The sequence below is a fragment of the Perca flavescens genome, chromosome 1, assembly GCF_004354835.1.
Source record: "Perca flavescens isolate YP-PL-M2 chromosome 1, PFLA_1.0, whole genome shotgun sequence".
In the NCBI taxonomy this organism is placed as follows: Eukaryota; Metazoa; Chordata; class Actinopteri; order Perciformes; family Percidae; genus Perca; species Perca flavescens.
The window spans coordinates 21,386,215-21,411,039 of record NC_041331.1 but is presented as its reverse complement, the minus strand read 5'-3'; the positions used below and the strand labels follow the sequence as shown (position 1 = coordinate 21,411,039).

The window sequence follows — 24,825 nt, the reverse complement described above, 5'->3', positions numbered from 1 at the left end:
TATGGGGGGCGGCTCAGTATCACATGTAGACCACACATTCTAGTTTCATGCAAATCGGTTGATGTTTGTCATATAAGGCAAATTTCCTGTTGCCAGCGGGGGGTGCTATTACCAAAAGTCAATTTTGGCCTGTAGGTGTCCCCAGGCCTGGACCCTTGTCAATCATGAGAAATTTCGGGCAGATACGACAACGTACACTCAAGTTACAACAACTTCTTTGTTCATCGCTAAACACTCAAAATGGCCGCCACGCCACGCCCACACCGTCTGACGAAAAGTTTTTCTTTTAATAACTTTTCATCGTTAAGGTGTTGGGATGGTACAGACCAAGATTGAAGTCCATCGGATGAAATCTCTAGGAGGAGTTCGTTAAAGTATAGCACCTTGACTTTTAGGCCTACTTCCGGTTGCCACTAGGGGGCGCTATGACTTTAAGTAAATATCAGCCTTTATTTGTCCTCAGGGTTGGACTCTTATGAATCCTGAAAAGTTTCGAGCCAGTTGGACAATGTACACTCGAGTTACACCAACTTCCTGTTTCGGCGGCAAAACGCACAAAATGGCCGCCCCGCCACGGCCACGCCCTATGACGAAAAGTTTTTCTTTTAACAACTTTCATCTTTAACGTCTTAAGATGGCACAGACCTAGTTTGAAGTTGATCGGATGAAATCTCTAGGAGGAGTTTGTTAAAGTACGACATGTGGAAATGGCCAAAATCGCACTAATTTCGAACTTTGAAATCAAAATGGCGGACTTCCTGTTGGGTTTAGGGTATGACTCTAATGAACATCTTGACATGCTACATACGTGTACCAAGTTTCGTGAGTCTACGTTAAACGCACTGCAGGGGCTCAATTTTTGTAACTTTCTAGGGGCGCTAGCGAGCCATTTTTGTGCGCCTATTCCCGAAACCCTTAAAATACGTACATTTTCACCAGACTTGATGCGACCGCCAAATTTGGTGAGTTTTTGAATATGTTAAGCCCCTCAAAAAGCCAATTCATTTGACGGGAAAATAATAATAATAGAAAGAAAGAAACAATAATTCCTTCAGTTTCAATAGGGCCTTCGCCGCTGTCGGCGCTCGGGCCCTAATAAAGTCTAATAGGCCCATGTTATTGGTAGCCTATTTTGGCTAGGCCTTTTTGGTTCGCTGCACTTTGACACATGCTCCAATAAGTACTGAAGCAATTTCAAGGCAAGAGTAACTCTGATTATCCAGCACTTCCTAACATGATGTATTAGGAAAATTAAGTGTTTTTTATTTTTATTTTCAGCTTTGTTAATGTAGCATTGCTAATTAAAATTGAGATCCATCAGCCTGACAACACCTACTGTATGTTGCAAATCACTTACCTTTCTTCATCCATTCTCATATCCAGGGGCCCATCCTTGCTGAGGGAGAAGCCTCTCTCTGCCTGATCCATCTGCATGGAGGAGCATCCAGCATCCAACAGGACAGCATCAATGCTGCCTGGCTTAATGTTCATGTTAGACAGCAGGGCTTCAAGCTCGCTGAATCGCCCAAGCAATGGTTTCACACGACCACTGGAGAAAGGATAAGGAAAAGGAATAGCGTAATTAGACATTTGTATATCAATGCATAAAATGGCTACTGTTAAAATACTAGCATTGTATAGATGGATCCGGAAAAGAAATGCTACATAATTTCAGTGACATTCAGTGTTTTCAAAGGCACAGTAAAATGCTATTGTCATTCAACTCATTGGTAAAATCCAGTGGGGTGAGAACAATGAAAACATTAATAAAATGAGAATATGGGAAAATACATCACTTTATCTTGTGAGTAATTAAGTAATAAAGACGCTGTTATCTTTGTGTTTTAGTTAATCAGTTTATCATTTGAATAAGATAACATGTTGATACAATGAACAGGTTTATAAAGTTAGGTTGAGAGATTGTATGGCAAAGAGATTAAAGATTATGGTTGTAACAAAAGCAAATTATTACAATTTTGACTCTGAAGTAAAAATTTTAAATTGTGGCGAGGAGGAAGTACCTCTAATATTGAATTGTATTGTGATACATACAAAGATGATAATGGGTTGAGTTCCTGAGTGATGGCTCTGGTAACCCTGCAACATTATTCCTTGATGAAATAATACCGTAGTTGATAATACAGAGTGGCTCCCTTTCTATTATAATACAGGGAGAGGGTTTCAGAATGTAATACACTTTTTAGCAACTTGTTCAATAAGTTCTGTGATGGTAAGAGACCAATTTGGCAAGTATAACTGCATGAAGATATGTATATAAAGAAAGGTGTAAGATGTGCCCTGTTCTGACTGTAAAGATATATTTTCTAGTTTCCTCTGTAAATTAAAAACATACTGCACATCCATTTTTTTTATATTCATGTTTTAATTCATCTAATAGCTAAACATGATTATTAATATGAATGCTATATTTATTATTGCTATACTATTAGTATTATGTATAATTTTCTTCTATTTGTATTACTTTTAATACATTTAATTAAATTATGAATTAATTAATTTAACTTGACGTGCACGTTTTTGTACATTTCTTCTTTTTACTAACAATGTAATGGATGTCTGATGTCATGTCACCCATGTTCTGTGTGACATTAAATAACGTTTGAGGGAGAAAAAAAAAAGAACGGATATGGCTGGTTCTCATAGAAAATTATTGCGAGCTGAGAGCTTCACCAAGCTTGCCACATTGTGTGTTTCTACTTCCAGTTACACACAACTGCTATACTGAATGGGAACGGTAAGTAAAGTCCCCTCTTCAGTTTATGGGAAATGTTGACGTTTACTTATTCCACAGCATCATTAATACACTGTAGAGAAAAAGGTTTCCAGTCAACCTTAACTGAATTGGGCGCTTCCTTGGAAGCCCACTAACTGTCTTAGCTAGCCTATTGAGATCCTTTCGAGTCACTGACAGAGCAAGATCCTGTGTACACAGTCACTTCCTCATACACAAGTAGAAAGATCCTCCAGCCACATTCATGCATTTTTCATGTGACCTTTTAACATTGTGTGAACAAACATGATGGCAGAAAAGAGCAACAGAAGCTAGTATCTATACATTAGGAGCAAAAGGTCTTATACAGCTTTCTCCACCCATAGTTTCTAGTGAAGTTATTACTCTTAAAACGAAAAGGGACGAACATATCTGATTGTCATTTCTAAATGACAAACAACAACTTTTTTCCACCAACTTTTCTTTATTTAAAGGTCCAGTGTTTAACATGTATAGTTGTTCATTATCAAAATCTGTGTTGCCCATTCACAAACTTCTTTTTTCATGAATATTTACCACCACCATCAATTCCAAGTATTCCTTTTGGCTTGAAATTTTACATTAGCATTTGCATGAACTGGGGTAGACACGCCATATTCATGCGCCATCTTGAAATACGTTAGCCGGTAAGGGACATATAGGACATACTGCTCCGCCTTTCGCGTTTTCACTGTCACGTGATAAACTCACAGGTGCTGCTAATGCTGCTAATGGGTATCATAGCTTCCCGGCCCCAGCAAGTTTGAAGAAGGAAACATGGAAGACCACACGTATTCAAGATAGATGGGAGAAATTCCTACACATTGGACCTTTAAGTTAACATTTTTACAACAGGTGACAGATGGCACAGGTCGTGGTGAACAAGGTATAGTGAAAACAGTGTGTAATTTCCCTACAAGTCCCATACCCACCCTAAACAACTCATTTTATACGCCACAGACCCAACTGCAAAAGATAAGCAGCTCAAGTTGACTACACCACCTCATCATCTATTGTCATCAGCTTCCAATTAGCTGTTGCTCTATTTCTATTGTTTAGTGTATTTGTAGCACCAGAAATTGACTTTAATTATTGCTTGAAGTACTGTACTGATACAAATAAGCTGCATTGCTATCAATATAGATATTGATAAAATAAAGGTATTGATATCCTTTCCTTAGCAGAAATTGTATTACATTTCAAACTTGCCCCTTTTATGTACACAACAAAGACTCCACCTTTTTCAAGATTAACTAGGGGCATGCAAGGAAAGAACAGAAATTGGCAGGACCTCTATTTCAAAACCCACAGAAGACAAAATGGCAAGGGAGCATCTCACCCACGCTGCCAGGGCCTTCCTTTGCTTTGCTGTTGTTATTCACTATCCTGCACAGTGATTGATTTGTTGAAAAATCTATAGTAAAGGCTTTGTTGTTCTCTCCCATCACCTGCACAATCTCTTTCTGTTACTGCCTCCTCAGTAACACTCCACCCACCTTCTCCAATTTCTAATTTTTTGGGATTATTCAAAGTATAAACTGTCTTTTTGGTAAAAGTTGGATTGGATTTAGAACATGTTCGCCATGCAGGATTCTTGTTGAAGCATTTTTATTAGAGGTCAGGCAGTGTTGTGCAGATGATGATTTTGTTGTCTCAAAGCTAGTCACTAACTTTGTCTGCGGTTTGGTGCTGCAAACCAAACTGTAAATATGCAGCCATAAAAACAAAAAGAAGGAGCTTAAAGAGAGTCAAATGCTCAGAAACACGTTTCTGCAACCTATACATAGACAAACATGCGCATGGGTCGTTCAGAGACATTTGCACGGTTGTTTCTTTTATACTTGTACACACAACTTCTATAACTTTTTTTAATTTTATTTTGAACCCACCTCCTGAAAGGATGTGGATTGACCATTAGCTTTCTCGCTGCGCAGGTCCACACTAGGCATTGTTAAGACTTGGGAGGTGTGCGCATCAGCTCCTGTGAAAGACTCAATGGTTGTGGATAACACCCTTCTCTTCACAGAGACGTTTTGTGCATCTTCACAGAAGGTAGTTCAAAGTCATTCCAGCTTTACGTGATGGCATCACAGAAAAAACATTAATTGTAATTATCTACTTCCGTCTGACTGATTGAAGAGCTAAACACATGTGTATGCATTGATACAGTGGGGGCAGGGAAGTGGGTCAATAGTCAACATTGCCACTTATGTTACTATATATTTCACAAATAAATAGCTTTGTTCCCTAGCAGATAAAAGGTTTGCTTAATTCCTCATTTCATTAGTGTTGAGGAATAAAACGAACAAGAGTTGGTCCATGTATTGTACCTTATCTGTGTAACTGCAGACACATTTTTTGGTGCTGTCAGTGCCAGCATACTGACTGGCAAAAGAGGGTTAAGAGGAGCGAGTTAGGCAAGAGTGTAGCTTCAGACCGAGTGGGACCTCACAGCTTTATTTGAAAGCCGCTATGAGGAGTTTGTGTTGCTACTCTACATAATGTAGCAGTGTTCTCAGCACTGCCCACTGGGTAAAGGTGCAAATGACTGATGCAACTCAATATTCTAATAGAAAAGAGACCACTTTGTTTATATTATATTTGTATAAATCATTTTACACACAAATAACAATTTGAAGTCTATAACTTAAATATATATTTAAAGTCATGTAATAGCTAGCTATTATACAACACTGAAAGCTCTGTTATGCTAATCAAAGGCTTGTAATCATGGAACGTTTTAAACAAATTACTTTTACTTTTTAATTATTGGATATTAAATTTGGTCTGTGTCTGCCCACAGGTAGGTGATGAACATACCTTTCATTAGAAACTGCGACTTCTTTCCTAACATGTTTTTGTAAGCCACAAAAGGATTTAAAAATATGCAAAACAATTACATAACATTTCTAAATTATTAACTTCTTTATGTGGCTTAGACACAGAGTTGGAGATATAAATGCCTTACGTAAGGTCTTATATTATTAAAGAGGACAAGTTTCAGTGGTGTATGTGTGGAGGTCCAAGTGTGGGCTCATAATTGCTTAAGAGATCTGAGCTTTTTATAGTTGTAGCACCCCACATTGACATCATGCCTTTTTTTGTTATTCTGGCATCTCACTGGATCAATCTAATACTGAATATGATCTTCCAAGACTCACACAGAGACCGTCCAAATCTTTACAGATTGAGATGTTAGCTGTAAGTATGTTCAGCTCAGCCTCTGGCAGTTATTCCCCTCCAGTCTCTTGCCTTTTTTCTCCCGTTTCTTTACGTATATCATGTAGATTCATTATTCATTGCACAGACATGCGCCAGGCTGTGCAAACCCGTGCAAATCTGAGTCTAGTTGTGTCTTTCCATTCCACTTACAATCGCACTGCCCCCAAACCTTGTCTTGTTTAAATCAAGATCAAGATAATTTCATGTTCCCACCTTTTGCAGGATATCTAACAACTTTTAAATTCTATCTGTTTTATTATGCAGTCAAACGGTGTACAAAAATAAGTGTTCTTTTGAGACTTTGAACCTGCCAAACCACTTAATAATTGATACTATAAGTTTTAAAAAGCTACAAAATAGCAAGGTGTAAATAACCATAAATAAATAATCCATTATGATCGATTTCATTATATTATCTACACTGCACAGGATTTGTTTTTATCAAACCAGTTTTGAATTGTAGTTAAACAAAATATAATATATATTATATATAGGCGTATAAAAAAGCAAAATATGTTGTAATAGGGTATAATGCAATAGGCCGGGAGCCAGGTCCACTCCTCAGGATGTTTTTTGCTACCTTTTTTTCACTATTATTTCCTATTATCTTATACCTTGGGCCATCACAAGTAGATAATGACCACCCCCAACTCGGCCCTGTTTGGTCTCAGGGGCCAAAAAACACCCTTTTTGGGAAAAGCTTTTGGCAGAATGATGTAATTGTGAATATTAAGGTACTGCAGTTACATAAATGGTCATTTAACCTTAAACGTTTGCATGGTGTATCCTGACACATAGGGGAAACTAGCAGAAAAAGATTCTGGGGATTGTTGCCTTTTTGCTGTCAAATATCACCCTCAACATACCCCAAAAGACAAAAAAATGTCTGTCCGCCTGACAAATGGTCATCAAAAGGGATCATTTTCAAGCATTTTATTATAGACATCACTGCCTCAAATGTACATAAAAAACTTCCCAAGTTTATAAGCTTCAATTTAAGTCCAAGATGACCTTTCTATCTAGAGGATTACAGCTGGTATAACCAAAGTTCTCTACTGTACCTCAAATCGAAGAAAACAGAACTTTCAAGCATTGCCATTCCATATGGGATTAAGCATATTTTTTGCAAGAGCTGAGATTTGATTTATGTAGCCTATTGCTATACTATATGAAGTGAATTACCTTACAAGTGAATAATATTAAGCCCCTAGGTGGACTGGGGTCATGGTGTAAGATAAAACAGTGGTAACCAGGTTACACACATAAACACACTAACCAACCAACACACTAACCCAGTGGTGTATTCTATATATATATATATATATATATATATATATATATATATATATATATATATATATATATATATATATATATATATATATATATATATATATGCGTTCATTTTTGCGTTCATTTTTTAATATTTAACTCGTTAAAAAAAATTAACGAAATTAACGCAGCTATGTTTGTTTACTTCATGTGGCGGCTGAGAAACGTAATACATCTCCATAACAGCAGGTGGCGCTAATCTGTATTGTTGCCCAAGTAATGAAAACCGGCAGCTCATTGGACGAACGCGTCACATGGGTTTGTTTTCTCCGGAAATCCAAAGCCAGACTGTCATGGCGGCCGTTCAGAATACGATCTCATATTGTACTAAAATAGTTCACTGAAACATGTTTCTTAAAACATTTTAAGCGAGAAATAGGCCGTGTAGTTACTGAATCTGTCTTCATTTCAACTCAACAAAGGTCAGTTTAAAAGATTTTCGTCAGATTTTGAGAGACTAGTCACCTCATTCCGCTCGCCATTACCGGGTGAGTCCCGACTGCCCTGCCGCTGACTGAACATAGGCTCGTTGGAGATTAACTGCGCCTCGCCTGTAAAGTAGACGAGAGCAGGAGACAGCAGCCGGGGACAGTGACAAAAATCTGCTCTCAAGTCGGACAGTTTCTAGCCGTTTCAGCAGGACTAAGCCAAATTGTCGCTGCTGCTGTTCTGAAAGATATTAAACATAAACACAAAGTTAAGTGATTTAGCATTTAAATATCCATCCAAGCTTCAGTCTCAATTTAAAAAAGCGATTAATCGCGATTAATTACAGCAAATTGTGCAATTAATTAGTTAATTTTTTTTAATCGATTGACAGCCCTATATATATATATATATATATATATATATATATATATATATATATATATATATATATATATATATGTGTGTGTGTATGTACACTTTTATGCACCAATTTATGGTGGGAATACCTTCATTTATCCTATGAGAAGGAAAACAGATGATATTCAAAATATCTATACATACTACACACACACTACGTACTACACACACACTACGTACTGCGCTCAGCAAGGAGCAGGTTAGTGAAAGATGAGAGAAGTCTCTCTGCATTTTCTGCAGTGTTAGTTTTGTTTGCTGTCACATTACTCAATCCCGTATTTGTGAAAACAAATATTAAATATCTGAAGTGAAAGTCCTGTCACAAAAATATATGTTGTTGTGTATCATTGTACATTTTTAAGTGGGTATATGGAAATCCTGGAGATTTCTTGGTGGGTATACTGCGTATACCTGCGTATCACGTAGACTACATCACTGCACTAACCAACAAACATCTTAACCCTTCATGTCACATCCTGAAGTTATTCAGCAAAGACAATTTGGAGGTAAGTTGATCTATTTTTCTGGTTATAGAAAGATATTGATTCTATTGGGAGATTGGTGTCCTATATTTTTCTACATGTAAGGCGCCCACTCTACTTCTAGATTGATTCAAGTCAAACTCAGGGTCTGGGACATATTCTGCTAGGATCTGTGGAATAACCAGTAACTATGAAGCAAGCGTCAACGTCATTTCCTGACGGCCCATGCCAAAAGAGAGTTTGTAGAAGCCATGTGGGAAATGACAATTGGCCGAGGCGAACATACAGAGAAGCAACAAAGATCTCAGACCACGTGAGATGGTGATCCTCGGTCTGAGGAGCAAGTGCAGCAAACGGTACAAGCTTTCCAGAGGTTTATCAACCCATTTCAGCTTGAGACTTCTCAGCCCTTGACAAGTTTAAGTTCAGGAGCAGCTATGCCAGAAGAGGTGCGCTATGATGTGCTGAATGCCCTGAAAAATGGCAAAACTCAAAAAGAGAAGTTCATCCGTGATCGACTGCAAACAAAAAAGGTCCTTTTCTTTGATGACTAGAGCCTGAACCAGAACCGCCTTCTGCGTTAGAGGGGACGTATCCTTCTGATGTTATGCAGCATGTATCTACACAATCGGGTAGTTGCAGAAATGTTAGCAGTGAAGGTTAGTTGGTCGTCAAGTGTCACACCCAGGTTTCTAGCTACAGTCTGGGTGGGGACTACCACAGAGTTGTCTATTGTTGTAGTCAGGTCCCTGGAAGGAAAAGGAGCTCAGTCTTGTCAAGGTTGAGTTTCAGATGGCGTGTGGACATCCAAGAAGAAATATCAGTAAGACAGGCCGAAATACGTGCTGCTACTTGAGTTTCAGACTCCGGAAAGGAGAGAATTAGTTGTGTGTCATCTGCGTAGCTGTGATAAGAAAAGCGATGCGGCTGATTGACAGAGCAGAGAGAGTTGGTGTACAGAGAAAAGAGGAGGGGACCCAGGACTGATCCCTGAGGACCCCTAATTTTGAGAGGGCAAGGTTCTGAAGTAGATCCTCTCCAAGTTACCCGTTAGGTTTGGTCTGCCAGGTAAGATTTGAGGAAAGAGAGCACAGAGCCTGAGACACTCAGATCTTGGAGTGTCGAATTGAGGATCAGGTGGTTCACTGTGTCAATGGCAGCAGAAAGGTCCAGAAGGATGATGATGGAAGAGAGAGAGGCTGCTCTAGCGATGTGAAGTTGCTCAGTGACAGCAAGGAGGGCAGTTTCTGTTCAGTGGCCAGCCTCGAAACCAGACTGGTGGGGATCAAGAAGGTTGTTCTGGTGGAGATAGGTAGAGAGTTGATTATAAATGGCACGCTCAAGAGTTTTGGAAAGAAATGAAAGAAGGGAGACGGGTCTATAGTTATTTACTTTAAGTCGAGTGTTGTTTTTTTTTGAAAGGACATCCAGCTCCTCCAAAAACTCTCCCAGAGCACCTGGTAGGTGGTAAATAACAACAATGACTAGTTGTATCGGATGCGTTATGGTGACAGCATGAAGTTCAAAAGAGAGTGGAGTAAACTGTAGCAGTGGGTAGAGAGAAAATGCCCACTTGGGGTTAATGAGTATGCCTGTACCCCCGTCTCTACCAGTAGGTCTGGGTGTGTGGGTGAAAGAGTAGGCAGAAGAGAGAGCAGCAGGGGTGGATGTGTTGGTTGGTGTAATCCAGGTCTCAGTGAGAGCAAGGAAGTCAAGGGATTGCAGGCTTGCAAAGCCAGAGATGAACTCAGTCTTTCGAGTGGCAGACTGGCAGTTCCACAGGCCACCTGCAACAAGGTATTGGGTGTATATGGAGCGGGTGGAATAGGTAAGACATGTCGGATTGCGGAAATGTTGCGAACTTATGCAAGGTTTGTAGTGTCTCCAAGAGGATACGCGGACAGAAATGGAGAAACGGCACATTTCCGGAAAAGACACCGAGCAGAGTAAGTAAGATATGAGATATCAAGAAGATATCAAGCACACTTAGCCTCCCACAAAGACTCCTGTGTAGACTCCTTTGTCTTTGTCCAATAAGGCTGCCGCTGAAGCTGCCACTTCATGCAAATGCCAATATTAATTACAAGTAGGTGATTGGTATTGGCTGCAGCTGTGGAGGTCCCACCCAGCTAATCAGTCAACAAAGCGCCTGCACCGTCGTTAAAACTACACTCCCAACTATAAAACCATTCCAGTCATCGGGTCGATTAAGCACATTAAGCCCATTAACTATAAAATGTTCACCACAACCTCTGCGATCTCACTCAGCTGATTTTGGTGAATAAAGACGGTCAATGTAAGTGTCTGTGCTGAATACCGTTTCAGCTGCAGCAGGTAGACTTTTGAAGGTGCGCTCTGATATAGTCTTCATTGTCCGTGGTACATCACGCATGTAGAATGAGGAGTTTCCATCTTGAATGAGAGCACATTGGTTTGGAGAAGGAAGTTGTGCATTCTCAGCATCTTTGATCATGTGATTAATTCCTTTTGCTTTGTTGTTTATTGCGAAAAAGGATAGGTCAGAGATGCTAATTTGTGACTTAAGTTCTTGTGATTTGATGAAGATCAAGCTGAAATTTGTTGATAAAACTCTGAAAAGCTTGTACTGTTTGCTGCACTTGCTCCTCAGACCTGAGTGATTTCACATGGTCTGAGATCTCTTTGTTGCTTCTCTGTATGTTCACCTCGGCCACTTCTACAAACTCTCTTTTGGCATGTGCAGTCAGGATATGACGTTGACGCTTGACTTGAATCAATCTAGAAGTAGAGTGGGCGCCTTACATGTAGAAAAATATAGGACACCAATCTCCCAATAGAATCAATATCTTTCTATAACCAGAAAAATAGATCAACTTACCTCCAAATTGTCTTTGCGGAATAACTTCAGGATGTGAGATGAAGGGTTAAGATGTTGGTTGGTTAGTGCAGTGATGTAGTCTACGTGATACGCAGGTATATGCAGTATACCCACCAAGAAATCTCCAGGATTTCCATATACCCACTTAAAAATGTACAATAATACGCAACAACATATATTTTTGTGACAGGACTTTCACTTCAGATATTTAATATTTGTTTTCACAAATATGGGGTTGAGTAATGTGATAACAAACAAAACTAACACTGCAGAACATGCAGAGAGACTTCTTTCATCTTTCACTGACCCGCTCCTTGCTGAGCGCAGTACGTAGTGTGTGTGTGTAGTACGTAGTGTGTGTGTAGTATGTAGTATGTGCATAGCAACCGGGTCCCAATGCTCCGCCTACACAAACTTTTTTGTTTTTATTTTTATTTTGTCCTTGTTGCTTTGAATTGAAGCTTATAAACTTGGGAAGTTTTTAATGTACATTTGAGGCAGTGATGTATATAATACAATGCTTTAAAATGATCCCTTTTGATGACAATTTGTCAGGCGGACAGACATTTTGTCTTTTGGGGTATGTTGAGGGTGATATTTGACAGCAAAAAGGCAACAATCCCCAGAATCTTTTTCTGCTAGTTTCCCCTATGTGTCAGGATACACCATGCAAACTTTTAAGGTTATATGACCATTTATGTAACTGCAGTACCTTAATATTCACAATTACATCATTCTGCCAAAAGCTTTTCCCAAAAAGGGTGTTTTTTGGCCCCTGAGACCAAATAGGGCCGAGTTGGGGGTGGTCATTCTTAACTTGTGATGACCCAAGGTATAAGATAATAGGAAATAATAGTGAATAAAAGGTAGCAAAAAACATCCTGAGGAGTGGACCTGGCTCCCGGCCTACAAACTATCAATTTACAGTTTGAGTTTCCTTATTGTCAAACTTTTATTTCCAATCCATTATAAACCATCAAGCTCAATTAAGACATTGTCTACTTTGGTTACAGCATAATGTTTGGCTACACTTAAGTATTTCCTCCCTTCCCTAAATAGTTCCTTGCATTCACTTGTTCTTGTCCATCTGGAATAAGAATACAGTACACTCAGTAAGGACATCAGGAACCTTCCCAGCAGGCTCAGTTTGAGCGCATCGTTCAATACGATGCCCTCTTCACAAATCAAGCCTGAAATATTCCCTTGTGATGACCCGGTCAGTTCCTTAGGAAGGTTATAAAAATTGTGAATTTGTTGGTGACCTTGCCATCGTATTCTTAGAAATGTAATCAATAACTGTTAAATGCTTCCCTGCTGTTTCTCCACTTTAATTTTATCATCTTTATTTTCTGGTTTAAAAGCTTGTTTCTGAATGGTGAGGAGATGGTGAGATCAGGAACATTTACAAATATTGAAATCTACATTAGGTGTTATCTATGATGTGTGATTGATTGTTTGAAGTTGTTAATCAGCTAGTTAGAATTGAGAGGATGGCTGACCTGTGAGTTTAAGAAGAATGCAAAGAATTTAACACTTGGTTGGATTGGTTTCTTTATGGTGACAAAACCAAGCAAAATTGTTCTACGTGAAGAAGAGCCAGGATATTTTTATGCAGTGTGCAATTTATTGAGGACGAAAAACTAACTGGGCTGGTGAGCTCTTTTGAATAGAGTTAGTCTGTTGACTACACAGAGGGCTCTGGCAAAACAACACAGGGTCATCTGGCAAAAAAGTTCAACCAGGCTCAAATGTTGCTGAAATGCAGAATTTAAATGCATAATATGTTACTCCAACTGGACTGCCTGGATCGCATTTTGTGTGCCTGTACCTATAACAAAACGCCCCCACCAACGCAGCCCCGTGCAGGAAGAATGGCCTTGTCATCTAGCTACACAGCTAGCTACATCCATGAAAAATTACGACAAAAATGGCAAAAAAAAGTGTGGGTAAGATTGACAATTTACAAGCTGTTGTAAATGGAGTCAGAGAAATACCTTTTAAATTGGCGGATTTTTTCAATAGTCATTAAAACATTAATTTAACTGCTCTTAGCCACTGTTACCATAGTCAGTGATAACATTTCGAAAAACAAATGAAATTTGTTTTAAGATGGGAGAAATAAAGATTTAAAAAAAAATGATTCTACTATGCTGGTGTGAAAGCCAACATGGCACTTGCTGATGTAAAATCACCAAAGTGCATAGTTGATAGCATATCTCATATCATATCAGTGGGTGTGACCCCATACAGTATGCACACGTCATGTCAATAATGCTTGGTGCCTTTTCAGATTCATAACATTTATTTTGGGCACAACTCCTGCGTAGCTTCAAGTGCAGGGAAGTCATAGCAACAACAAGAATGGTGAAAAGCAGAGAACAGTGAGGCTCAGCATGCAGGAGACAAATCCCATTAAAGACATGGGTGAATATCATTCAGGGAACAGAGGGTTACTTTCATAAGCTAACGCTTTTAAATAAACATTAGGAGGAGAAATGATTTTTTTGTACTATAAAACTGGGTTCAGATTCAACAGTTTGCACTGAGGTAAGACTTTCCTCAAGACATGGGAGCACAGAGGAGAGAGAAAATCCTCTAATGCTGTTGTGCAGATGCACTGCGTAGGCTGCCAGGGTCTTTTACTCAGGCTTCCAATAATATTGGTTAATTGCTAGATTTCTCTAGCTTCTCTCAACTTGCATCACGAGTAGGCGTGGAAGAGTTTACAGCAGGGGTATATTGCTGCTGACAGAATACAGTGTTCTCATTCTCTCTCTCTCTCTTAATTGTCATTCCCAGCTCACAGGCACATTTCTCTGGCAGATTCCCTTGAGAGAGGTTTCCCCAGAATCTACGTAAAAGGATTCCTTCCCACGCCATGGTCTTAGGAACATCTCATTTTCATCCTCCCGCGCCTTGCTCATGCACACACACACTCCCTCCCACCCTGGCATTGTGTCCTCGTGTCTCCCTGTTCTCTCACTCTCATGTTTTCATTTTCTTTTTCTCTCTCTCTCCACTTTTTAACTTCTCTGGGCTTCTCTCTACTTCCCGCCCCCCTTCATATCTTATAGATCCTCCGTGGGAGGCAGCATCTCGTTCACACTGCAGGCGTGGGCCCTTGCTCTGACAAATGACATGCTGGGCCCACCAGCTTTGCGTGGGGGGGAAAAAGCTTTAAGTTAAGAAGGAAGAATGGATTTGATTGGATGGAGAAACTCAGGGGCTGTATCTTGGTGAACAGTATTTGATCGGGCTCAGGCAACAAGTGAGAAATACAGCAAGAACTGCAAAACAATATCACAACTACAGTATGTTTTCAGAAATAATGACCAAAAACCAAACACTGCTCAAGATGGTCAGGCGCTCAGCTGCCACAATAAAAATGAATAGTAACTTACAAACATTTGCCTAGACAGCTAAGCTTTTACTTGTGTTTTGGTCTAGTTGATGTTTTTCAATAAATCACTTACGAGTATTCCTTGGCTAACTGTTGGGCCAGAAAAATGGCTGTAGGATCTCGGTCTAAGGCCAGGACTGTGACTTCAGGAACCATATTCAGTATTGCTTTGGTATGACCACCACCTCCAAATGTCATATCCAGGACCACCTACATGCGAGAAAGCAAGAAAACAACACATTCTTCTCACACCAGGACTCCATATACACACATTAATCATCATCAGCTTATTATCACAATGTTAATTCTTGATTTAAGAGTTTAATTCACACTTACGCACGGACAAGGGTAATTTTAAATGAATCTGTCTTATCTAAGGGTACTTGATGTCAATTTTACTGCTGGAATTAACTCAAAATTGCTGATAAGCCCATAAGTTTAACGTAGACTTTCTCAATATTCATATACATACATTGATAAAGAAGGTTGTCTTTGGAAGTGTGATGATCATAGTTTAAGTATAAATCATTCTCTCACCTATTACATTTAATTTAGCTGACGCTTTTATCCAAAGTGACTTCCAATAAATGCATTCAACCATGAAGCTACAAACTCCAAACAGCAAGAATTGAGTACAAGTACATTAGCTTCAAATAAGCCAAACTACAAAAAGCCACATGTGAGTGCAACATGTAAATGTGACATGAAAGTGCAATTCATTTTTTTCATCATCTTCTTAGCTAAGGTGCAGTCTGAAGAGATGTATTTTTTTAAAGATTATATTTTTTGGGGCATTTTTTAGGCCTTTATTTCTAAAGGACAACTTAGACTTGAAAGGTGATAGAGAGAGGGAAATGACACGCTGCAAAGGGTCGCAGGCTGAAGTTGAACCTGCAGCCGCTGTGTCAAGGAGTAAACCTCTATACGTGGGCGCCCGCTCTACCAGGTGTGCTAACCAGGCGCCCAGAGATGTTTTTTAAGCCTGTGGTGGAAGATGTGTAGACTTTCAGCTGTCCTTATACTTACTTACTTATACTTACTTACTTGCTTATTGTTTCCAAGCTAAAACTTTGACATTCATGTCCAAACAAAATAGATTTTCAGCTCACCAATGCAATATAACATTTTTATCAACATATATTATTACAATATTCTGTAGTTACACATCCTGTACGAAACGCAAACAGAAAGGTTAAAATCCTCTAAAAGTTATTTTTATGTTGTTATGTCATTCTGCCCTGTGACAGATGAAAAATGCATTGTGGGAACAATTCATCTGACAGAAAACCTCCAGTGACAGAAGATGAACATGACACCGCTAGCCTTTGTTTAATCATTATTTAAATTAGCTATAATGTCTTGAAAGTGCTGGAAAATGTTGTTGTTTTATTTTTGAAGTCCCACAGTAGTATTACTGTAGGGCTGGAACCCTGAAACAAATGCCCAGCAATGACGGAGTAACTTCTACAGTGCAAGTAAACTATTTAAATGAATCACTCTCCAACCAGTAGAAGCGACTGGCTAACACTAGTGTATTTATTAATCATCACACCCTCTGATTTATATTCCACTTTAGCCAGACCTTTTGCACTTTACACTCAAGACCTACTGCTCTGCAAGGCTTGCACTTGAATGGGGAAAATAGGGCCCTGTCACTGCACTACTGCAGTCTTAAGCCCCTGACACACCAACCCGATGGCTAACCGTTGGCAGAAAAGTCAGTCAGACTGATCAGTCGGCTCCCTGAGGTCCAAAAAGTACCTCGGAACACACCAAAGCGATGCCGTCTTGAGCGTACGTTCTGCACATGCGCAAGACGTAAGAAAACCGGAAATGAAAACGCGTCAAGTGGGTCTTGCTTCTCCAGCCGATAGTAATGGCAGCTTTTCGAAATACAATCTCGGATTTTACGAAAATAGTTCACTGAAACATGTTTCTGAAAACATTTTAAGCAAGAAATAGGCCATACAGTTGCTGAATCTGTCTTCATTTCAGATCGATTAAGGTCAGTTTAAAAGATTTTCATCAGATTTGGAGAGGCGTTTGTCAATCACCCCGCTCGTTATTTCCGGGTCCGACTGCCCGCCCTCCAACCCAGCAAGTCAGGTCGGACAAAATGAAGGCCAACAGCTCCTCTGACGGACGACAGCATGGAACACACCCAACAGACTTGAGTCACTGACCTCGCCAGACTGTCTGACAGCCGATTATCGGGTTGGTGTGTCAGGGCCTTGTTTCAGATGTTTCTAAGTTTTACCACAATGAAGAGAATTTTTGATACATCACCACCAAAAACATTATCGTTTGTAGTGAAAACCTAAAGCCACCATATTTACAATACATTTCTTCCCAATGTGTCTTTAATTTATACAGAAAATAAGGTCTGTGGTCAATTTAAACATTTTCAGTTTTTCTATGACAGAAATTAAACCTATTAATATTCAAAAATGAATTCAGAAAACTGTTTGATGTTCTACTTCTAGATGTCTACTTCTCGTTTCTCTCAAACAAAACCTAAACACAGTTATTTTGTGACAATTTCTTGTTGAGGAAATAGTGAGCACTATAACCATTTGGTTACTCTAGAAAACAATGTGTTAATTTATTGTAAAACAAGTGTAAAAATTGATATCTGCTGAAGAAACTTTTAGGTTGGCCGAAGAAAGATGCATGAGAAGACAATCACTAGAGCTCTCAGCTGTATAAGCAATATCTTGTTGAAAATCAACAAAGGCTACCTTTACCTTGCACTGTGTAGCATGCACTTTGTATTAAAAGGACAATTCCGGCGCAATGAACCTAGGGGTTAATAACATATGTGTACCGAGTCGACCGTTCTCTGGGATATGTTTTCATGCTAATCGAATGTGTCTCTACACTGTAAACCTAAACGTTCAAAGTACTCAAATAGATTAAGTAGTGTATACTCAAAGTTTTAGAAAAAGTTCTACTAACTTAATTTTTTCAAGTTGGTTAACTTGAAAACATAACTTAAGTACAACTACTAAGAATGATAAAGTCCTGCACTGTTAATTTTAACAAGTTGACTTTACTTAAAAAATGTATGCAGACTCATTGCCTTGAAAAAGTAAGTTCAATGAACTTAGTAATGGTAAATTAGTGCAGCTTAGCTGAGTAAACAATGCTTACATTTTTTAAGTGAACACAGCTTGTTTATTCTGAGTAAGTAACACTCAATAACCTTATACTTGTTAAGTGAAGACAACTTGTTTATTTTAAGTAAATGACACTTAATTAGCTCATGGTTTTGAAGCTAATGCAGCTTGCTTTTTCTAAGTAAATACTTAATTAGCTCACATTTTTTAAGTGAGCACTACTTAAACTACTGACTTGTTTTCTGGTTCAGTTTACAGACTGAAAATGATTATACAAGTAGCATATACATCTATTTAAAAAAAATCTATCTAAAAGAATGAAATGAAAAGGTTGTTTTAGATGAATCACATAATTTCTTTATTTTTAATTATCTGGCATTCGCATAGAAAACCACCCTGTTATTTAACATATTTATAGTATTTCTATTGTTTAAAATAGGGATGATTTAAAAAATAAAAACTCACAAAAAAAATGTATATAGCACATGTTAAAATACAATAAAATCTCAAAGTGCTTCAACAAATAAGTAAAATCGATCATAATAAATAAATTGCAATTAGCAAATGGTCTGAAATGCATTAGACATTAGTGGAGGACAAAATGTATTTATTTTATTTATTTTTTGCTTTTTTATTGTCATCAGTTTAATGTAGCCTACATATTTTTTTAATTTGTATTTAAGCAGATGCAGGGATAATTTGTATGGCAAGTTAATCTCTGATTCAACGTGAACAGAAGGTGGCGCTAATTTGCATACTACACTGATTCCTTACCGCTCTTTGGAAAAACACAGAAGAAGAAAAGTTTGAACAACGCAGCAAAGCGGGATGCAACAGACAGTAGGCTTGCAGAAAGTTACTACCTACGGAGCAGAACTGGACTTACTGTAAGTTTTGAATGTTAACATTCCTTCACTTTTACTTCTTTTATACATGTTCTTATGTGTTTGTCTCAGAGAGCGTAGACCTTCTCCAAGCCTCCGCCCTTCACTGGCTTATCACAGTAGTCTTGTTGGGATTGGCAACTTGTCAGATATAGGTTAGCTACTATAGAGCTAGCCACTTAGCGTGACCACTAACGTTACACACTCCAGCAGCACAACTAGCGACCTAGCACTCCCAGACTCACTGAAGAATTGTACAACGGATGAACGAGTCAACTGCCCGTGCCCGCCCACTTGTGTTGCATCGGTTTTAAAACAAACGACCCTGCTGGAGGCGAGCTGCTTTTTATAACAAAGATGAATAAAGTAAAAACCACAGTAAAGCTTTGGTTTATAGAAATGGCATTATTGTTGATTAACCATGCAGTAAGGTTCAAGTGTGGCTGCTTTTCTTTACAGTAATGTTAGAGTAATGTTAACTCTTTGAATGTTTTTAATTGTTCAGTTTCATATCAGTATATGCCTTTGCATCTTGCTGTTCCAGTTTCAAGAAGTTAAGGAAGATAACTGGAGATGTGGTAACGATACCAGGTAATGCAATGAATGTGAATTCTTCTATCACCCCCTCTAAATACCAATAACGTAAATTGTTTTTTTTTCCTCATACAATGTTTTAGTGTGGTAACCCTAAATCATACGCACTCCCACATACACATATCAGTGTTTTTCCTACTTGAAGATGATGGAGACCATATTTCCCCTACGCCGACAGACCATAGTGATGTCCTGCCCACCAGTGAACGACCTCATGGACCTCTGGCCTGCTCTCAAAATAGAGTCTGAGGTAATATGGATCAGCTCTCTCTTTTAAAGTGAAAACTGTGATTCTTACTCATTTGGCCGATATTTTTGCTTTATAAATGTGTGCAAGATTCTTCAAATTGAACTGTTTTTTTAATAAGTGTTGTTGCTGTATTCTCCTCCGGCTGTTATTTCTATGTAGTTGTATGCAGAGTTCCAGCGGATTACAAATGAGAACCTGCCCAACACGTGCTATGTTGAGCTTGACCGCCATCTTCCTCTAATGATGACCTTATTCAGACAGAAGGCACCAATAACTGGGAAGACAGCAGATGCTCTCGCTGAAATTTAAAAAATCCACGATGAACAGGTAAATAGATTTTTACACATTTCATAGCTTGAACCAGTGGAACATTGAACAGGTTCAATGATTCAAATGAGATTTGTGAATTTTGCAATTAGTCCACTTTGTGTTTGCCATTTGTCTGATTGCGTTAAAGATGTTAACAGGTTATTTGTGGACATATGTTCTGAGTGGTCTGCTTAAAATCAGCTTTGTTCTGTAAACTCTTAAGTATATACAATTCTGTTTTTATCTGAATAGGAAATCCATGACATCCACACCAAGCGCACTACTGTTCTCCACACCCTTCCTGTGTATCTGCGCGAGGACGTCTCTGGATTTTTAAGAACCTGCACGGTGAGTCTCCTTAAGTCACTAACAGATTCTAGTGTGTATTATCTAAACCGTTCATCTAAATACTAACTACAAAGGAACTGTATTGGTATTTTATTCAATGTTCAGTAAAACATTTTCTTGTAAATGGCCTTGGTTTCAGTCAACACTTAGATTCTCTGGTAATTTGGCTAATTCATACTGTATGTGCAGAAAATGGATCTTATGTTTTTCAACTCTTACAATGAGACCCAGGTCTCTTTTGTAAAAGATGTATTGGATTTCAATTGGACTTGGTTAAGGAAAGACAAATTATGTCATCTGTTCTGTTCCATGTGTTAGTTTGAGATTAGTATCTCTTTTTTCATTCATTCAGGATGAGTCCAATGAGCCAGAGCTTGATGGTGTTTGAAATGGGCTTCATTACTTTCATCAGTGACTATGACACAAGTCCAGTTCACTACCACCCTGTGAGAATCACTGTCGTCATTGAAAGTGATGCCGTGGTCAGCCTCCCCAGACTTGGCAATGCCTTCCTGGTAATCTGCTCAGCTATCCCAAAGCATTGACCAACACTTTTGAATTCACTTAAAAGATTTAACTTGGTCTAGAAATCCTAGAGGTTGCAGACCCTCAAGAATGAACTAATGATGTACAAATTCATCTGAAAAAAGGCTGCATTATAAAAGGCTAGTTCAAAGTTATTTCCTTTTGTCTGAAGAATGCCAAAAAAAAAATTACTGCACTACTGCAGGTGTTCAGCCAATAGGCCCAAACTACACAATATTCTTTTGTTCTCATTAATATAATGCAAAAGTAACGCTAATGTTTTGTATGTTTTAATGTTTTTCTTAACCATTGTGGGCTGCGCAAGATGACCCACATTTCACTGTGCATTTGATACTGGTTATGTAAAACATTTACATTTTAGAGTTTTAAGTGAAAATGTTCTTAAACTCTATAGAATTTTTGAAATTTCATCCAAATTGCTGCCCTGTTGCCTTACTCAGGAATTACCCAGGAAGCCAAAAGCAGTGTTTTTTCTTTTATAGCTGTAACAAACGATAATTTAATTTTGGTATTATTATTTTTTATTACTCCGATTATTTTCCTGACTATCTGATTAGTTGTCTGGTCAATATCAGAAATTTGTGATAAATATTTATTTCCTAGGGCCTTAAAGAAACATGCCTACTTATTGGGACTTATTCACCGTATCCCCCAGAGTTAGATAAGTACATACATACCCTTCTCATCTCCGTGCGTGTCGTAACTCTGTCTGACGCACCCACCGCTAGCCTAGCTTAGCACAGATCCTGGAGGTAACTGTCTCCATCGAAGCTCCTAATAAGTGACAAAATAACGCCAACATTTTGCATTTACATGTTGTGATTTGTATAGTCACAGCGTGTACGAATAACAAGGTCACATGAGACACAGCCATCTTCTAACCGTATGCATACTGGGAACTATATTCTCAGAAGGCAAAGCACTGGTACTTGGGCGGAGTGATTTGCTTGCAGGACTCTAGGTGAACTCTCTGCTCCTCACCACAGGGCTTCTCAGGTGCAAATCACTCTGCAGAAGTAGCAGTGCTTCGCCCTTTCTGAAAATATAGTTCCCAGTATGTATACGGTTAGAAAATGTCTGTATCTTATGTGACCTTGTTATTTGTACACGCTGTGCCTATACAAATCACAACATGTTCTAAGCTAGGCAAGCGGTGGGTGCATCAGACAGAGTTACGACACGCACTTATCTATCTTTGGGGGATACGGTGAATAAGACAAAGTCCCAATAAGTCAGCGTGTTCCTTTTAAGTGACCAGGAACACATTTGGAAGGATAGAATCAGAGAATTTCGAGTTTTTCTTCTTAAAAATTTCTCAAATTTATTTAATATACTGTTTCTTTAAGTATATTTTAAAATTATTTTTTTAATTTATAAATGTTTATTTATTTTTCTATATCATTTTAACATTTAACTGTTCAAAAGCAGACATTCATGACTTTTAGATATATTAAGTTATTAAACTTAATGTAATTTTTTTTAAGTTTTGAGTCACATGGTGTGGTTGTGTACTTATTTTTTTAAAGTTCTGTGAACTTATTCCTGTGGTTTGAAAACTCAAAACTGTAAGTCATAATAACTGAAAATAATTTGAGTTCTGGTAACATATTCGGGTTTACAGCGTACTATAAATATGTTAAATGGCAGGGTGGTTTTCTATGTGAATGCCAGATAATTAAAAATAATTATGTAATTCATCTAAAACAACCTTCTCATTTCATTCTTTTAGATAGATTTTTTTAAATAGATGTATATGCTACTTGTATAGTTATTTTCAGTCTGTAAACTGAACCAGAAAACAAACCAGTAGTATTAAGTAGTGCTCACTTAAAAAATGTGAGCTAATTATTTACTCAGAAAGAGCAAGCTGCATTAACTTAAAAACTATGAGCTAATTAAGTGTAATTTACTTAAAATAAACAAGTTGTCTTCACTTAACAAGTATAAGCTTATTGAGTGTTACTTACTCAGAAAAATCAAGCTTGAGTAACTTAAAAACCATGAGCTAATTAAGTGTAATTACTAAGAATAAACAAGCTGTGTTCACTTAGAAAATGTAAGTTTATTAAGTATTGTTTACTCAGAATAATAAAGTTGCACTAATTTAACATTACTAAGTTCATTGAACTTACTTTTTTCAAGGCAATTTACAGTGTAGCTTAAAACAAGATAGCGCAAACTGCTGATTAGCTTATAAGCTAGTCGTCGGGGCAGAGGGTAAAGTAAAAAGAAATCGCTATTTCTACACGACTAACCAGGCTCAAAATAGCACCACACTTCTGCGGTAGCATAATGAGGGTCCCTACATGTAAACCAAAGCATTGAGAACTATGTAAGTGTACAGACAGTTTATTAAAAAGATAATTATAAAGACAGTAGCGTTCACTTATACAAGCAAGCACCAACTTGGGAAAACAGTCATGACCAGTTACTGGTTACTGGTTGCAAGGCGTTAGTTGTTCGACTGGTCTTCGGTTTACATGTAGGGACCCTCATTATGCTACCGTTGAAGTGTGGCGTTATTTTGAGCCTTGTTAGTGGTGTAGAAATAGCTATTTCTTTTTACTTTACCCTCTGCCCCGACGACTAGCTTCATAAGCTAATCAGCGGTTTGCGCTATCTTGTTTCAAGCTAGAGACACATTCGATTAGCATGAAAACATATCCCAGAGAATGGTTGGATCGGTATACATGTTATTAACCGCTAGGTTCATTTTGCGCCGGAATTGTCCTTTAATGAAGTCACATCTTTATAAATGTGTAAATAACTACTCCAGAATATTTTTGTATTTGCATGCATGTTAATGTATTACAAGCATGTATTAACTCTTGAACACCATTTACTAATCAGATCATGAGAGGGAGGGAGGGAGTGGGAAAATTAATTTATCAAGGAAATGTTCAATAACCTGCCAACCACTCTGCCACAGCAGCTTTGCCGTTAGTCAGGTAGATGTGAACTCAGCTGTATCCATGGATTAACACTTGCAAAGCAGAAAACATCTCCTGTCCAGGCATATTTCCTGACTGCCACTGCTACAAAAAAAAATCGCAGCCCTGCACTGACTGAACCGTCTGAGATTGTTTGAATAATTGGTTGGATTTTGCTTTACTTTTTATTGTTTACATTCCTGCACTGTGATGTATTATAATGTCAGCAGTTGGTGGGGAACAGATGTAAAATGACAGAAAAGGAAATGCCAGCTATTCCCCACAAAAACATTAAACATGTCGATCGATAGTGACGTTGAAGGTGGGGTGTGTGCGTGCATGTGTGAGGGAAGAAGTGATCAATGGTGGTTCCCTCTTCTTTCCAGCGCACAGCAGCAGATAGGGAGGGGGTGTGGGCTAGTGGGATGAGTCACACGCATAATGAACTTGCCTGCTGTGCTATTCAATACAAAAAAGGAAGACGAAAACACAAACAGCAAAGTAGGCTGGCTTTTATCGAAACAGTCGACACAAGCAACCAGGGCACAAACTGGTCCTCTACTGGATGGTGCAGCACTTGTCACAACAATGTTTTGTCACAACTTGCGGAAGCTGTGGCCAAAAGAACAAAGGTAAAGCCTGATAAAACAGTCTAGCAACTGATGCTCAATATTCTTAGAGGTGGTTGGTTAAAAATATTATAAGTTTATTCACATTTGTATGACTGCTGCAATGAGTATGGATACTTACCATCTTTATGAGGTTTAATACAAGTTTTACCTCTTTTATACACACACACACACACACACACACACACACACACACACACACACATACATACACCAAATAAACTAAACTAAGCTAAACATGTAGTGTGTGCAACCAAAAATGGTGAATTGGATGTTTACAAGGTAATTTATGATGTAAATTGAGAATAGT

General features: G+C 38.4%; 1 protein-coding gene and 1 long non-coding RNA gene across 4 annotated transcripts in view; one reads left to right on the top strand and one right to left on the bottom strand.

Annotated features, from left to right (window-relative positions):
* Positions 1-24,825, bottom strand: part of mettl15 (methyltransferase 15, mitochondrial 12S rRNA N4-cytidine) — a 64,633-nt gene that overhangs the window by 12,163 nt on the left and 27,645 nt on the right. For all 3 annotated transcript variants that reach the window (XM_028573067.1, XM_028573075.1, XM_028573083.1), the window contains exons 3-4: positions 14,983-15,119; positions 1,358-1,549 (exon numbers count right to left, since the gene is read on the bottom strand). In XM_028573067.1, the coding sequence (XP_028428868.1) occupies positions 1,358-1,549; positions 14,983-15,119 (329 nt within the window). The remainder of the gene's footprint in view (positions 1-1,357; positions 1,550-14,982; positions 15,120-24,825) is intronic.
* On the top strand, positions 18,837-21,611 carry LOC114552369 (uncharacterized). The gene is made up of 6 exons (XR_003692167.1): positions 18,837-18,912; positions 19,454-19,500; positions 19,649-19,753; positions 19,913-20,080; positions 20,315-20,410; positions 20,763-21,611. It is a non-coding gene; the product is annotated as an uncharacterized LOC114552369 (long non-coding RNA).